Here is a 17,490-nt window from a genome sequence, read left to right on the forward strand (position 1 = left end):
TCCAGAGCGCTGGGTTCGATCCTCAGCACCATATAAAAATAAAATTAAGATGTTGTGTCCACCGAAAACTAAAAATAAATATTAAAAAAAAAGAAAAGAAAAAAAGCTGAATGAAGAAGTGTCAGATTCAGCTGGGAATTGGCCCTTGGGATCTGAGATCAGAAGTTTGAGGACAAAACCCAGGCCGTCCACACCTGTGCACATAGTCTGTGGGTTCTCCTTCCTTCCTTCCTTCCTTCCCTCCCTCCCTCCCTCCCTCCCTCCCTCCCTCCCTCCTTCCTTCCTTCCTTCCTTCCTTCCCTCCCTCCCTCCCTCCCTCCCTCCTTCTTTCCTTTCTTCCTTCCTTCCTTTCTTCCTTCCTTCCTTCCCTCCTTCCTTTCGTTCTCTTTCTTTTTTTGGTCCAGTCCTCCCATAACTATAGGCTCTTGAACCATAGATTTATTTTGTGTGTGGTTTTCTATAGTTGTATGAAGATGTTACAGCATTGTTTTAGATTTAATTTCTTCCCTTCCTCAAAGTTTTGAGATGTTAGTTGAGAAAGGAGAGGTGATAATGGGTGTAGTGGACACTGTGGGTGGCATTGGTGCCCCATCCTGGAGCCTGGGCCAGGACACCCCTGGGACCCCTCCACAGTCTCGGGGACCGCCTGACAGTCGCCAGGACTCTCCACAGGTTCCAGAACTCCTTGACAGTTCTGAGGACGCTCCACAGGTCCTAGCTCATCGCTGCCCAGCCCTCAGTCCTAGGAAGCAGCCCTGCCTGCTCCCTGTCCTCCCCACAGCCAAGGATGGTCTGGGGCTGGCCCCTTGGATGACAGTGGGGTGACCTTCGGGTGGCCTTCTCCTTCCAGCAGAGCTCCTGGGGTCAGGCTGGAGCAGACCCACCCAGCACTTGACCTTTCCTGGTCTTTCCCTTCCCCTAGAGTGTTGCTGTGTGTCCTGCATCCAGTCTGGGAGGCCTTCTTCAAGGGATTTTAGGATTTGCTTTTTCTAGTTCTGTGAAGAATGTGCTGATATTTTAAGGGAATCACATTGGATCTAGAGATCACTTTGGGTAATATGCCCATTAACGATGTAAATCCATCTAGTTCTTGAACACGAGAGGTCTTCCCACTTTTTGTGTCTTTTCAGTTTCTCACATCGGTGTTTTCACATTACTAATTCAGTTTAGTCACAGGAATTTTATTATCTTTGCAGCTATTATGAATAGAATTGTGTTCACAACTTCTTTTTCAGCAAGTTCATCATTGCTGTATAAGAATTCTTCTGATTTTGTACACGGTGACTTTACTGGATTCATTTGTCAGTTCTAAAAATCAGCTGGTGGAGTCGGGTTTTTGTGGATAGAATCCTATCACCTCCCGAGATCCTCCTGGGTGCCTTTCCTTTCTCTTCCTGATGGCTCTGCGACTGCTTCCGGACCTCTCAGCTTCTCTCTCTTCAGGGTGGTGTTGGCTGTGGGTTTCTCAGACTGGAACTTCCTCTTGTGGAGTTATTTATGTTCCTTCCCCACGTAATCTGTTCAGAGTTTTTTTCATGAAGAGATGTTGAGTTTTATCAAATGCTTCCCTGCATCTATCAAATGATCATGATTTTTGTTCTTCATTCTGTTGATTACACATATTACATTTGTTGTATTGCATTGCATCCCTGGGGGTGGGAGGAACCACTTAAATATGGTAAATTGTGTGTGTGTGTGTGTGTGTGTGTATGCGTGGGAGCGCTTTGATACTGGAAACTTCTCGTTCCGTCTAAGGTTTCAAATGTGGGGCTCATGAGGATCCCTGATGTTCCTGATGACCTGACATTGTCTGTGGTCATCAGTTTTGCTCGCCTCCATTTCGCATCTCTGATTTTATTTATTTATGTCTTCTCTCTTTGTGTCTTTCTTGGAAAAAAACAACAGTGATGACAAGGGAAGCCCCCAAACACAGCACGTGAATCAGCTCAAGAGAGGACACTTGTGACTCAGTCGCTAGGTGAACTTTTTTTTTCATGGAAGGCTATTTTTAATTTAAATCATGATTATTCAGACTCGGATATTGGTGTACATTTTCTTGTGATTTTAGAAAAGGAACTTCTCAGTTCTAAGGAAACAACTGACATTTGTTGTCAATGCTTAAAATTCAAGCTTTGAAGAACTGGGGGAATTGTGTATTCACTGTTTTACAATATTCCAATGCTCCAAGATTTCTGATGAGATCCATAGTGATAAATACGATTTGGAGGGATTGTTATATAATGAAATCACATTTCATATTGGAACTAAGTTTTTTTTTTTAACTAAATTTTCAAACACTACCACTTGTTGACTTTGCACCACATTTTCTTATGTACATAAACAAAAACAACATACCTAGCCAAAGCAATCCCTAGCAAGAAGAGTGAAGCAGGAGGAATCATAATACCAGACATTAAATTGCACTACAGAGCCACAGTAACAAAAATGGCAGGGGATTGGCACAAAAACAGACATGTAGACCAATGGTACAGAAGAGAAGATACAGAGACAAACCCCCATAAATACACTTATCTCATACTAGACAAAGGTGCCAAAAACATTCACTGGAGAAAAGATAGCCTATTCAATAAATGGCGCTGGGAAAAGTGTAACAAAATGAAATCAAACCCCTGTCTCTCACCCTGCACAAAACTCAACTCAAGGTGATCAAAGACTTAGGCACTAGACCACAGACCCTGCACCTAACAGAAGAAAAAGCAGGCCCAAATCTTCATCATGCCAGTTTAGGACTGACTTCCTTAACTAGACTCCTAAAGTGCAAGAAGTAAAATCAAGAATCAATAAATGGGATGGATTTTTAAAAAGTTTCTGCTCAGCAAAGGAAACAATAATGTGAAGACAGAGCCTATGGAATGGGAGAAAATTGTTAACCACATGCACTTCAGATAGAACATTAATCTCCAGGATATATAAAGAACTCAAAAAAACTTAACATCAACAAACCAAATAATTCAATCTGTAAATGGGCTAAGGACTGAGTAGACACTTCCCAGAAGAAGAAATAAACATGTGATCAATAAACATATGAAAAAATGTTCATCGTCCCTAGAAATCAGAGAAGTGCAAATCAAAACCACTCTTAAGATTTCATCACACACCAATCAGAACGGCAATTATCAAGAATATAAACAAAAATAAGTGTTGTGGGAAAAGGTACATTCATACATTGCTGGTGGGAATGCAAATTAGGGCAATCCTTATGGAAAGCATTACAGTGATTCCTCAGAAAACTTGGCATGGAACCATCATTTGACCAGCTATCCCATTCCTCAATTTATACCCAAAAGACTTAAAATCAGCATATTACAGTGATGCAGCCATATCAATGTATATAGCTGATCAATTCACAATAGCTAAACTATGAAATGAATCTAGGTGCCCTTCAATAGATGAATGGATTTTTAAAATGTGATGTGTTTATATATATGATGGAACATTACTCAGGCTTAAAGAAAAAAGACATTATGGCATTTGCCAATAAGTAGATGGAGCTGGAGAGTATCATGCTAAGCGAAATAAGTCAATGCCCCCAAACCAAAAGCCGAATGTTTTCTCTGATACGCTGATGCTAGTTCACAGTAGAGGGGGGTTGGGAACAATAGAGGTACTTCAGATTATGTAAAGGAGAATGAAGGGAGAAGAAGGGTATAGGGGTAGGAAGGACAGTGGAATGAATCTGACATATTATCCTAGGTACATATATGATTACACGACCCGTGTGATTCTACATCATATACAACCAGATGAATGAGAAATTATATATAATATAATTATATATTATTTTATATGATGTATCAAAGTGCATTCCATTGTCATGTACAACCAATTAAAACAAAAATTATTAATATTGTTTAGTAATATTACATACCAACATCAATAATAAAATTTGCATGTTTGGGTTTGCAAAACCAAAAAACAAAACAAAACAACCCCAATAGATTGATTACAAAAGCAGACCTGGGACTCCTGCCATCTACTATTATCTTGGAGAGAGTTGGTAAACATTTTTAAAATTTTGAAAAATTAATTATTTTTATTAAGATACTTATGCAATGGGGTTTTAGAAGTACATTAATTAAAAGCACTTTCAGTTCTAATGTTCAATACAGCAAATACCAATATAAATTCATGCAAACAAAAGGTCCTTCCAAGAGTTTTGCAAACTCATTGCAAAGCCAAACGTATGAGGACGGCTGCTGAACGCCAACCCCTAAAACGGAGACCCTAACCCTGGCTCGGTGCTTTCCTCCTCAGAGTGCAAGAGCTCAGCATCCACGCGCCCTCCCGGGCGCTTTCTACGCCCAGCTGAGCGCCCTGGGCGGGAGCTCGGCGTCTCTGATCTCCCTGGAAACCGCCCGCCCGCCCCTCGGCGGACCCCGTGCTTTATTCCCCTCGTTCTGATTGGAGCAGGCTGCCGGCGGGGGTGGGTGGGGTGGCACCGCCCCTCGCGCGAGCGCACTGACGTCACGCCGCCGCCGCCGCCCCGCGCCGAGCTGCTGAGTCTCTGGCGGAGGTGAGCCCCGGCTGGTACCGCTGAGGACGCGGCGGCCTGTGGGGCCCCGAGGCTGCGGTCGGAGTCCCTGCCGCCCCCCGCAGCCGGCATGGATCTGGTTTTAAACCGGGCGGATTATTCACAGGTAAACCCGAGGGGTGGGGCGGGCGCCGTGCGGCGAGCCGGCCCGGAGAGGCTGGGTCCTCAGCCGACGCCGCCGGGTCTTCCCGCCGCGGTTCCCCGAGGGCCCGGCTGGGAGCCTGCGCGTGCCGCCTGGGGTGACGGTGCGCGCCCCGCGGTGCGGTCCTCGGGCTGCTCTGGTGTCCCGCGGGGCCTGGGGCGGCGGTGCGCGCCCCGCGGTGCGGTGCGGTCGTCGGGCTGCCCGGGGTGCCTGTGTGTGCAGCCTGGGGAGACGGTGTGCGCCATGCAGTGTGATCCTCAGGGTGCTCCAGTGTCCCAGGGGGCCTGGGGCGACGGTGCGGTGCGGTCGTCGGGCTGCCCGGGGTGCCTGTGTGTGCAGCCTGGGGAGACGGTGTGCGCCATGCAGTGTGATCCCCAGGCTGCTCCAGTGTCCCACGGGGGCCTGGGGCGACTGTGCGCGCCCCGCCGTGCCAGAGGTGCTCCCCCAGGACTCGCCCTTGCAGTTCTCCCTGGCTGAAGCTGCCCGTGCACCTCCAACTCCTGCCTCTCTACCAGAGCCTTTTACAGGCATTTACTTCTTAGCAGCCATTGCCCACTACCAGCAACGACAGTCTGTCAGTGAGCAGCTAGTTTATTCTGAGAACGTAGCTTGCATGCTTAACTCTCATAACAGTTTTCAAAGTACGTGATATTATAAATGAGGATTCAGGGTCTCGCCAGCGACCCAAGCTGACAAGATGAGCTGGGTTCAAGGAGCTGGCTGCAACATTAAAACTAAGAAAACGGCCAAGAAGTCACTCAACACATGGACATGAGTTTCTCACATCCAAGGTGGGATGGCTCTGTGACTTCAGGGTCAACTTCCACCCTGGATGGCTGGAAAAAGAGAACATGCACCTGAGACTTCTTTATTTTTATAGAGACGACACACAAAGGACTCTTGATAGAATATTCTACCAAATAAAGCAGGGGATGAGGTTTCAAAGGTGGAGTCTTGCTTCATGATGTTTTGTGGTCAGCGGATTGATTGACATCTTTGCAATTCACACCCATCTCAGGTGCTGTGTGAGATCACAGGCCCAGTGAGAGGAGAGGTGCACTTGCATCCCACAGCCCAATCAGTGTACAATGCCAGACATGTCCCCTCATATAGCTACAATGTGCATAGCTCATACACACAACCCATGGATGGCTCATGACATCAGGGTAAGTAATCTGTTCAGTAGCTAAAAATTATGTTGTTATTTGAATAAAAACCTTGCAATCTAGAACTTTCTATTACATCTAGTTTCCTTTCTTCCCAGATTCCTTTCATCATACAATTGTCTTTTCCAAGTTCCCATCTCCTCCTTTTTAGCCATCCTGTTTTAGCTAATGGTGCAAATATTTGCTTAGTGAGTTTCCCTTGGAGTTTTGCTAAGTATTTCCTACTTTAATATCTTTTTTTTTAAACCAGGGAATGATTTCAGGGGGAGCTTTACTGCTGAGCCACATCCCCACCCCTTTTTATGTTTTTATTTGGATATAGGGTCTCACTCAGCTGCTTAGGGCTTTTCTAAGTAGCTGAGGCTGGTCTTGAGCTTAGGATCCTCCTGTCTCAGCCTCCTAAGTTGCTGGGATCACAGGTGCGTGCCACTGCCCCCCCTCCATCTTCTGTATCTGATTATTACACTTGATGATTTTATCATAGCTATCTCTTGAATTGGTCCCACTTTTCATCTTCTCCATCACTTCGTCTCATCTTCCTTGCTGAACTAATTAAAATTGGCTCTTAACTGGATCTGTAAGGTCCAGGTTCACCTTCCTCTAAGCCATTCTTTTGTATCACTTGCTAGAAGGATGTTTTAAAAATGCAAATCTTAATAGATTGCTTTCAACTTTAATACTACTCCCTGAAGTACACAATGGAATAATTTATCTATGCAAATTCTTTCATGATCTGCTTTTTAAACTTCTCTCCTGTTAGTCCTGTCTCTTCCTCTAGCTTTATCCCTCTATTGACAGATCCCTGCTGAGCAAGTTCTGCTCTTTCCATCTTTCCATTTTTCTCTTTTGTAGAATTATTTACATTTTGTGAAATAATTTTCACCCTCAGTTAGATTGGATGTTATTATCAGCATGTTTGGTCTTTTATTTTATCATTGTTATGTTTGGTACTGGGAATTAAACCTAGGGACACTTTACAACTGGGCTGTTACAGCCTCAGTCCTTTTTATTTTTGTTTTGGGACAGGATCTTGCAAGTTGCAGAGGTTGACCTCAAGAACTCATGATCCTCCTGCCTCAGCCCCCTGAGTTACTAGGATTGCAGGCATGGACCACCACGCCCAGCATGTTTGGTAATTTAGCAGAGCTTTTCTATATTATCTTTCAGTAGCTACAATCTATTTCCAAAGATTTTTAGCCATTTTAAAAAATTCTTCAACACTGTATGAAATTAGAAAAGACTTACTAAAAAAACATTTTCACGAAACACAGAAATGTCACATTATTGTTTTTGGCTTGGCTACCTTATGGAATAAATTTTAGTATTTTTGATTTTTCCTACATTCTGACTTTTGTGACCTGTTTTATTAGAAAGTATGAGCTGGGCACGATGGTTAACACTTATAATCCCAACTATGTGGGAGGAGGCAGGAGGATCACAAGTTTAAAACTAGCTTAGAAAATTTAATAAGAACTTATCTCAAAAAATAAAAAGGGCTGGGGTTATTGCTCAGAGGTAAAATTCCTTTGGGTTCAATCCCCAGTGTGTGGGGAGTTCATTGCTGATTGCGATACTAGGTGTCAGGAAGGGTGTTGCACCAGAGGAAGGGATGCTCCCCGGGGAGGTCTTCAGCACAGAAGCGGCCACTCAGCAAGGTGGGTTGTGGAGGGAATTCCCCGAAATTCAGTACTGGACAGTAGAACACCACAGAGGCTCCGAACGTTGGGAACTTCTAACATAATATAAGAAATAATCCATGAGAGACTTGGCAGTGGAGGGAAGGGGCACAGGCAAAGAGGGGACAGCGTGATGTGGCCTGGGGGATCCCGGAGAATAGAAAGGGAGCGGAGCTTAATGGACCCAGAGGCAATGGGGCAAGTTCTTGAGTGAAAAGCAATGAAAATCGCTTGGCCCACAGGCTGGTCGTTCGGGGGGCGGGGGTGGGGGACTAGAGTCTGCTTGGGAACCATCTGTAAGCACTGCCCGGTCATAAGCAGATGCCCACTGATAAAGGGCTAACTGCTGGGAGCCCGGGCTAGGACTCTGCAACACCCCACAGTCGGGGGATACGGTTGGCCTGCACTCCCCCGTCCACCCCACCCTGTGCCGGAGACGGGAAGCTGAGGACCACTAGAGCCAGCCCGGACTCCGAGCCACAGCAGCTGTCAGCTAGGTGAGGAACACAGGGACGGTGGACTTACCCCCAGCCCTGACCCCGGAGTTACAGAGCCCAAAATCAGTACCAAGAACGAAACTTCCCCTTTGCCAATAGTTTTGGCCACCTCAGCAGAAACAAGCCCTTGATTTCTCATTAAAGAAATAATGAGAAATATTGTTCTTTTTTTCTTACCCATATCTCTCATTTTTAATTTTATTCTTTATTCTAATTCTTAAAAAAAATTTCAGATATTTTTTTCTATTCTGCGAGACTGTGTGTGTATGTGTTTTGTCACTGCATAGATAGGTTCAAATATATGTTTTTTTCATATAGTTTTACTTCCATTTTCATTGCTTTCTTTTACCCCTGTTTATTATGTGGCTTGTTTTGATGTAGGTGGGGTGTAATTATATGTGAGTTTGAGTTGTTTTGATCTTACATTTGTTTATTCCTTGATTATTTTTGTCCCTCTTGTTACTCCTTCCTTACTCTCTTCCCCCATTATTAGCCAAATTTTCCGGTTCCTTCTTCTACTCTTTTGATTTTTTAATTACTTTTATTTATTTATTATCCTCCTCCTTTATCTGCTATTTCCTGCCTCTCTTTTGTTCACTTCCTAATATTCCAAACCTTTTCTTGCCTTCCTACACTATTTTCTCTTCACCTAAGAAACTGCAGTCCCACTATCTAATAGAATTATATAGTTTATGTAATTCCTACCCCATTTGTGTTATGATTATAAATATAGTAGACAATATAGCAGACCCCTGCTGTTTAATGCCTGATCTAGTTCATGTTCTTTATTGTTGGTGCTGATGTTCAATGCTGACCCCCTGTAGAGGTGGCAGTTAGTGTCACATGTGTCAACGTAGACAGTGGACATTTACCTTAAGGCTGTATCCTATTGCTAACATCAGTGCTGCTCCTGGCTCCATGCTTCCCCTAAGAGGGGCTGGAAAGTGCTGGGATGCTTCAAATTCACAAAGTAGAGATCATGTTCTGAGCAATGCTCACAGCTCAGCCAAGTAACAGCACATCTCACCTCACATGATCTAGCCCCACCTGGGCCTCAGCAATACTTCAACACACAGGATTGGAGAAGAAAAATCCCAAACCAATAACCAAGCTCCAAAGAGCATCAACCAGAGGGGGACCTCACTCCTGGACATCTTCTCGTACATCAAGAATAGAAGATCCAAAACAAAGAAATAAGTACGACAAATGAACATGTATAAACGAGGAAGGGACTTCATCTCAATTGATGCACAAGTCCAAGACCTCTGAAAACATGAGGAAACAGGCAACAAGTCTCCCCCCACAGTTCACAATCTCTCAACAAAGGATCTACCGATTGTGATGTGGACAAAATCCCAGAGAAAAAGTATAAGAAACTGTTAAAATGTTCAGTGAACTAAAAGAAGATCTAGGAAAGGAATTAAGAGAGCAAATAGAGGAGATGAAAGACTGTTTTGATAAAGAGAGATGCTGATAGCAAACCAATCAGAACCCCTGGAAATTAAAGACACAATGAATTAAATTAAAAATCCACTCAAAAGCATCACCAACAGATTAGATTGCATAGTGAACAGAACTTCAGGCCTTGAAGACAGGGCATATGAACTTGAACACTCAGTATGCTGTAAAGGGGAGGGGAGACCATGGTCAGAATACAGAGGAACTCTGGGACAGCATCAAGAGAACAACCTGAGAGTTGTTGGGATAGTAGAGAACATGGAGATACAGGGTAAAGGCATTAAGAACATCCTCAATGAGATAGTAACAGAAAAGTTTCCTCATATTAGGAATGGGACATTCACAAATGGGAGGCATATGGGACCCCCAGTAGATAAAAGCCTCTTTAGGACACATCATAATCAAAATGTCTAACAGAAAATAAGGAAACATATCTGCAAGATAAAAATCTTATGCCACATTTAGAAGCAAACCAATAAGGCTCACTTGTGACTTCTCAACTCAGGTTCCAAAATCAAGGAGGACTGGGTATGGTGGTACATGCCTATATGCCCAGTGATTTGGGAGGCTGAGGCAGGAGAATCATGAGTTCAAAGCCAGCCTCAGTAACTTAGACCCTAAGCAACTTAGTAAGATCCTGTCTCTAAATAAAAAATTTAAAAAAGGGCTGGTAATTTGGCTCAGTAGTTAAGTGCCCCTGAGTTCAATCTCTGGTATATAAAAAAGAAATAAATCAAGGAGGGCCTGGAATGAGATTCTAAAAAACAGTTACCAGCCAAGATTACTATATCCAGCAAAGCTATCTTTTGAAATCATTGGGGAAATAAAATCTTTCCTTGGCAAGGATAAACTGAAAAAGGTCATGACCACCAAGCCAGCACTACACAGAATACCTAAAGATATGCTGTATACAGTGGAACCCAAAAACAAACCACAAAGCTCCCGAATAAAAGATCAATAGAAGAACAGTCAACTCATTGAAAAGACAGAATTAAATACAGCAAATAAACCAAAATGTCAGGAAACTACACATGCATTTCCATGATAACACCTAATGTAGATGGTCTCAACTCCCCAAATTAAAAGACATAGATTAGCCAAATTTGGTTTTTGGAGCAAAAACCAAGAGCCAACTATATGCTGTTTGTTAAGAGATTCATCTCATAGGCAAAGACATCCACAGGCTGAAAGTAAAAGGATGCCAAAAGATAGTTTATGCAAATGGAATCTGAAAGTAAGCAGGAGTAGCTGTTCTCATATATGACAAAGTAGATTTCAAGCAAAAATTAATCAGCAGAAACAAAGAAGGCCACTATGTACTTGTAAAGGGAACAGTTCATTAAAAAAATATAATGATAGTAATATGTATGCGCCAAATATCAGTGCACCTAATTACATAAAAAATGTCTTGATATTAAATCACAGATAGACCCCAATATCATACTGCTGTGTGATTTCAGCACACCTTTGTCACCAATAGATCAAACAAATAAAAATCAATAAAGATATTTCTGACTTAAATAATAATATAAATCAAATGGACCTATGAGACTGTTTCACTCCAAAACAGCTGAATTTATTTTCTTTTCAGGAGCTCATGGAATCTTCTCCAAAATAGCACATATTCTAGGTTTCAGTGTATTAGTAAATACCAATGACACACACAAAGTCCCATGCATCTTATCAGATCATAATGGAATGAAACTTGAAAAATAATAGAAATCACATAAACACATGGAGATTGAACAGTAGTCTTAATGAGAAATGGGCCTAGAGGAAATGAGAGAAATCAAGAATTTTTAGAAACAAATGGGAAGAGTGACATATCAAAATCTCAGCATGAAAGCAGTTCTAAAAGGAAAATTTATAGTATTGAGTGCCTACTTAAAAAAAAAAAAAAGGATCCCAAATAAGCTTGTGCTTTACCTTAAGACCTTAGAAAAGGAAGAAAAAAATTCCAAAATTAGTAGAAGCTGAGAAATAAACAAGATTAGAGCCAAAGTTAATGAAATTGAGAATTAAAAACAGCACACAGGATTGGTGCAACAAAGAATCGGTTCTTTGAAAAGATAAATAAGATTAATAAATCCTTATCCAAACTAACCAAAAGAATGACACAGAAAATCCAAATAAAATTAGAGATGAAAAAGGAGATATCACCACAGACACTTCTGAAATTCAGAGAGCCATTAGAAACTATTTTGAAAATTTATACTCCAGTAAACTGGAAAATCCAGAAGATATTGACAGATTTCTAAACATGTGTGACCAAATTCAATCAGGAAGTTATAGAAAACCTAAACAGACCAATATCATGCAATTAAATTGAAACAGCAATTAAAAGCCTTCTAACAAAGAAAGCTGGAAGGGAGAAAACATTCCCAAATACATTCTGTGAAGCCAGTATAACTCTGATCCAAAACCTGACAAAGGCACATCAAGGAAAAAAAAAAACAAAAAACTACAGACCAATATAATATCCCTGATGAACATAGATGCAAAAATCCTTAATAAAATTTTAACAAACCATATTAAAACACATCAAGAAGATAAATGGGTTTAATCCCAGGAATGTAAATTGTTAATAAAATACTAGCAAAGTGCGTTAAAAAAACACATCAAGAAGATATACACCTTAATCAAGTGGGTTTCATCCCAGGGATGTTCAACATATGCAAATCAATTTCACTATGTAAATAGAATTTAGGACAAAAATCATATGATCATCTCAATAGAGGCAGGAAAGGTGTTTGATAAAATTTAGCACCCATTCATGTTAAAATGCTAGAGCAACTGGGAATAGAAGGTACTTACCTCAACACTATAAAGGCTATATATGACAAACCCAAGCCAGAAACAACATACTACATAGAGAAAAGCTGAAAGCATTTCCTCTAAAATCAGGAACTAGACATGGATGTCCACATTCACCACTTCCATTCAATGTGGTTCTTGAAACTCTAGCTAGACCAATTAGGCAAGAGAAAGAAATTAAAAGGATAGAAATAGGAAAAGAAGTAGTCCAGTTATCTCTTTGCCAATGACATAATCCTATATCTTGAAGACCCAATAAACTCCTACCAGCAGACTTCTAGAGCTAGTAAATGAATTTAACAAAGTAGTAGACTATAAGACCAACATTCATCAATCAATAGGTTTTTTTATACTCCAATGGTGATTCTTCTGAGAAAGAAATTGGGGAAAATAACAACAACAAAAAACGAAACCAAATCACCTGGGGATTAATGTAACCAAAGAGGTGAAAGATCTCTACAATGAAATGTATAGGACACTAAAGAAAGAAATTGAAGAAAACCTTAGAAGATGGAATGATCTTTTGTGTTCTTGGATAGAGATTTAATATTGTCAAAATGACCAACTACCAAAAGCAATGTGTAGATTCAGTGCGGTCTCCATCAAGGTACCAATGACATTCTTCACAGACTAGGAAAAAAGCCGTCCTGAAGTTAATTTGGAAGAAAAAGTGGCCCAAAATAGCCAAAAATAATACTGAGCAAGAAGAGTGATGTAGGGAGAATCACAGTACCTGTTCTCATATTGTACCACAGAGTTACAGTAAGAGGAACAGCATGGTACTGGCGTTAAAATAGACATGAAGACAATGGAATGGAAGAAACGACATAGAGACAAACCCACATTCTTAATATTTGTCATCTGTTACTTGGCAAAGGTGTCAAAAATATATGTTGGACAGGGTTGGGGTTGTGGCTCAGCAGTAGAGTGCATGCCTAGCATGTGTGAGGTGCTGGGTTTGATCCTCAGCACCACATAAAAATAAATAAATGATTAAAGGTATTGTGTCCAACTACAATAAATAAATAAATATATATATATATATATATATATATATATATATATATGATGGAGAAAAGATAGCCTTTTTAACAAATGTTGTCAGGAAAACTGGATATACATATATGGAAGAAGGAAACTAGGTCCCTATCTTTCATCATGCACAAAAGTCAAAGTGGATCAGAGATTTAGGAATTAGATCAGAAACTTGGCAACTGCTAGAAGAAAACACAGGGTCAACATTCCATCCTCTTGGTTCAGGCACCAACTTCTTTAACAAGACTCCAAAGCTCAAGAAATGAAATAGTCAGTAAGTAGAATGTCATTCAACTAAAAGAGTTTTGCATAGCAAAGTTAGGGAGTAAGGTGAAGAAATTGCCTACAGAGTGGGAGAAAGTCTTTTCCAGCTAGTCCTCTGACAGGGGATTGATCAATAGCCCAAATATATAAAGAACTCAAAAAATTCAATGCCAAAACCTCAAATAACCCAATCAATAAATGAGCAAAAGAACTTAACATTTCTCAAAAGAATAAAACACAAATGGCCAACAAATATATGAAAACATGTTCAACATTTCTAGCTATCAGGGAGATTACAAATCAAAACTACACTAAGATTTTATCTCACTGTAGTCAGAATGACATGTATCAAGAAAACAAATATAAAAAATGGTGGGGCTGGGGTTGTGGCTCAGCTACAGAGCACTTGCCTAGCACATGCGAGGCCCTGGGTTTGATCCTTAGCACCACGTAAAAGTAAAGAAAGGTGGGGCTGGGTTGTGGCTCAGTGGTAGAGCACTTGCCTAATGTGTGAGGTGCTGGGTTTGATTCTTAGCACTGCATATAAATAAGTAAAATAGAGGTTCATTGAAAACTTTAAAAATATATATTTAAAAAAAAGAAAGGTATTTGAGAAAAAAAGAGTTAAAAATGCTGGCAAATTTAACACGGTCACACTGTGCATGTATAATATGCCACCTTTTGTGTACCACATTGTTGGTAGGACTGCAAATTAGTGCAACCACTCTAGAAAGCAGTGTGGAGATTTTTTGAAAAACTAGGAATGAAACCAACTTACAGCCCAGTTATCCCACTGCTTGTTGTTTTTCCTAAAGTACTAAAATCAGTCTCTGTGACTAAAAGACCTGACAAGAACAGTTAGAGGAGGAAACGTTTATCTGAGGCCTCATGGTTTCAGAGCTCTCAGTTCATGGATGGCTGACTCCATTCCCTGGGGCTCCAGGTAAGTGGCAGGGGAAAGGGCTCAGGACATCACATCAGGAAGCAGAGAGAGAGAGAAGGACTCTACGCACCAAAGGAGTGCCCCCAAAGGGACCCCCCCCCCAGCGACCTATCTCCTCCAGCCACACTGTACCTGCCTTCAGGTACCACTCAGTTAATCCTTGTCAGGATTAAATCACTGATTGGTTAAGACGCTCATGACGCAGTCATTTCACCTGTAAGCCTTCTTGCACGATCTCACACATGAGCCTTTGGAGGACACCTCATATCTAAACCATAACAATAGGGTTACACCACATAAATGTTGATAACTGCACAATTCACAATAGCCAAGTTACAGAACCAACCAGATGCCCATCAGTAGATGAGTGGATTAAACAAATGTGGTGTACGTACACAGTGGAATTTTACTCAGCTGTAAAGAAGAATGGAATTATGGCATTTGCTGGAAAATGGATGGAAATGGAAACATCATGCTATGTGCAAGAAGTTCGAAAACCAAGGGTCAAATGTTTTATATATGGAATCTAGAGAAAATAAGGGGGGGAAGGAGAGGGGGATTGGATATAAAAAATATAGGGAAGATCAGTGGAGTAGGAGATGGAAAGGAAGGGAGAAGGGACAGAAGGGAGAAGGGACAGGAAAGGAGAGAAAATGTGGAACGAATTTGACAAAACCACACTGTGCATGTATAAGTATACCACAGGGAATTCCACCTTTAAATGTAGAAAGCATCAACAAAAATAAATGAGTGAAAGATCAGTAGAGTAGGGGAAGGGAGGGAGGACGGTAAAGGGGAGAACAGGGACTGAAATGGGGTACATCACATTCCATGCATGTGTGACTTTGTCGAAATGAACCCAACTTCCATGTATAACTGTAATGCTCTAAAAAGGCATCATTCATTTCAGATAAAAAGAAAAATAAGGCTCACTATGATCTGATCTACTCCTTTTAACCTCTGATGTAATAACTTCAAATTACAGAGTATCCGAAAACATTGACTAGGCAGCTGGTCTGTTTTCTTAGGTGGGAGTGACCTCGCAGAAGACTCTGAAGCTACTTCCTGCGTCAAGACATAGAGCGGCACAGAAGGTACTGTGGGCACCTCGCTTCCTCTTCTCACCTCCTCCCTACCAGGAAGTCAGTCTTAAAAACAGTCGTGTTAAAATGGAAATGAATGTCTTTTAATTTGAATGAGGTTTGACTACCAAGGCACATTTAGACATAGTAATTTTCTTGGACATTTTAAAAATTATTCTGTACGTTTAGTAAATAGTATAATAAACTTGTTAAAAACTTTATTCCATTTTTCTGGCAATAATTTGTTCTAAGTGTACCATATTGTGTATATGGGAAAAAAAATATAAAGCATATCAGAATGTAGAGAAAATTCTTTCCTTAAACTTTATCATATTTTTAAGTCATTTATTATTTTGATGTTGAACTTTGTATTTAGTTAACACTATTGCTTTTTAATAAAAATAAGGTCTTTGAACCTTTACATTTTAAAATTATGAAGACCTCAAAGAATATTATGTAGGTTGTATCTATCAAAACTTACTGTATTAAAATTAAGACTAAGAAATGTTAAAAATATTTTTTAAATGTATATGTTTATATAGATAACACATTTTTATTGAAAGTATTTTTTCTAAAATAATTTAGAAAGACTAGTGATATGATGTTATATTCTTGCAAATTCTTTAGTCTCAGGCATAAGCAAAGACTGAGTTCTCATATCTGTTTTCTACATTCAGTCTGTTGTGATATGTTGTTTGGTTGAAATATGTGAAGAAAACTCAGCTTGTCCAGATACATAGCTGGAAATGGGGAAGGTATTTAGATAGCATTTTCAGATGATTCTGACTATTCTCTTCCCATTTGATACTACACTTAAACTTGATGATGTGGTTTCTTAAACATTAGTGCAGTGTAGAATCTGAAACCATTTGATGAACTTTTAATAGTAAAAGGAATGTTAGATTTTTACCATTCCATTACAGGTAGTTATTGGAGATCATGATGGAGTAGTCCTATGCTTTGGCATGAAGAAAGGAGAAGCAGTGGTAAGTACAGCCTTTTTAGACGGGAAAAGTTTTTTAAAAAGACAAAATGTACCACTTTTTTTTTTTTTTAATACTCCTAGGTTAAGAATTTTCTACAGTACAGAGAGTGGAAAGTGGGTTGTGAGGGAAGGTCTGGCTTGTTGAGTTCCCAAAGTCCTTGCCAAGTGGTCCGTTCACAGCCCCTCCTGCAACCCAGTGGCCTTTCGAGTAAGCAGGAGAGTCTCTTAGAGTGTGCAGGTGGGGTCTTATGAAGCATACCGTGAGAGTGGAAGCGACTGTCCTGTTGCCTTGCCCCTTAGCTAGCCCAACCAAGGTTCCATTGTCATACTCAAAGGGGACACATGCTCCATCTGAGATGGGAGCTCGGGTACTCACTGTATATTACATGGTATTTAAAAAACAGATGAAGAGAGTTAAAACTCTAGAAACACCCCCTCTCCATTGTTCACATAGCCTCCCAGAAATCTCATTTTCTGTGTATGAATCATGACAGGGAGGGGGACTGGTGCAAATGATAAATGGAAAACACGGAAAAAGTCAGTGATCAGAAATGTTGTTTTTAGTTAGAAATGTGAATTAAGGTATTAAAATATTCTTTTCAGTAAATTCTATAGTTAGTCCTTTACCAAATTTTAAATAAAATTGTACAATGTTTAGGTGAGATTAATTTCAAAAACATGGTTATGGTACGAAACATGTCCATTGAACCTTAGTGAAGAGTTTGCCAAGTGGACTTTCCTGTAGAACCAGTCCTTCTCAAGCTTTATCCTGTACAGGAACCAGCTATGGAATCCTGTTAAAATCCAGATTCTCACTCAGTAGGTCTGGATTGGGTTTAAGAGTCTGCCTTTTTTCATGAATTTAGCAATGCTCAT

At 40.6% G+C, this 17,490-nt stretch overlaps 1 protein-coding gene across 3 annotated transcripts in view; it reads left to right on the forward strand.

The window, feature by feature from the left end:
- Positions 1-4,505: 4,505 nt before the first annotated feature.
- Bbs7 (Bardet-Biedl syndrome 7) overlaps positions 4,506-17,490 on the forward strand; it is a 41,744-nt gene continuing 28,759 nt past the window's right edge. For 2 of the 3 annotated variants that reach the window (XM_076864425.2, XM_076864426.2), the window contains exons 1-3: positions 4,506-4,658; positions 15,576-15,641; positions 16,553-16,615. In XM_076864425.2, coding sequence (XP_076720540.1) covers positions 4,623-4,658; positions 15,576-15,641; positions 16,553-16,615 — 165 coding nt within the window. In that variant the 5' untranslated portion in view covers positions 4,506-4,622. Of the gene's footprint in view, positions 4,659-15,575; positions 15,642-16,552; positions 16,616-17,490 lie in introns of those variants that run through there. The other variant, XM_076864427.2, reaches the window with a different exon arrangement.

The sequence above is a fragment of the Callospermophilus lateralis genome, chromosome 8, assembly GCF_048772815.1.
Source record: "Callospermophilus lateralis isolate mCalLat2 chromosome 8, mCalLat2.hap1, whole genome shotgun sequence".
Lineage (NCBI taxonomy): Eukaryota > Metazoa > Chordata > Mammalia > Rodentia > Sciuridae > Callospermophilus > Callospermophilus lateralis.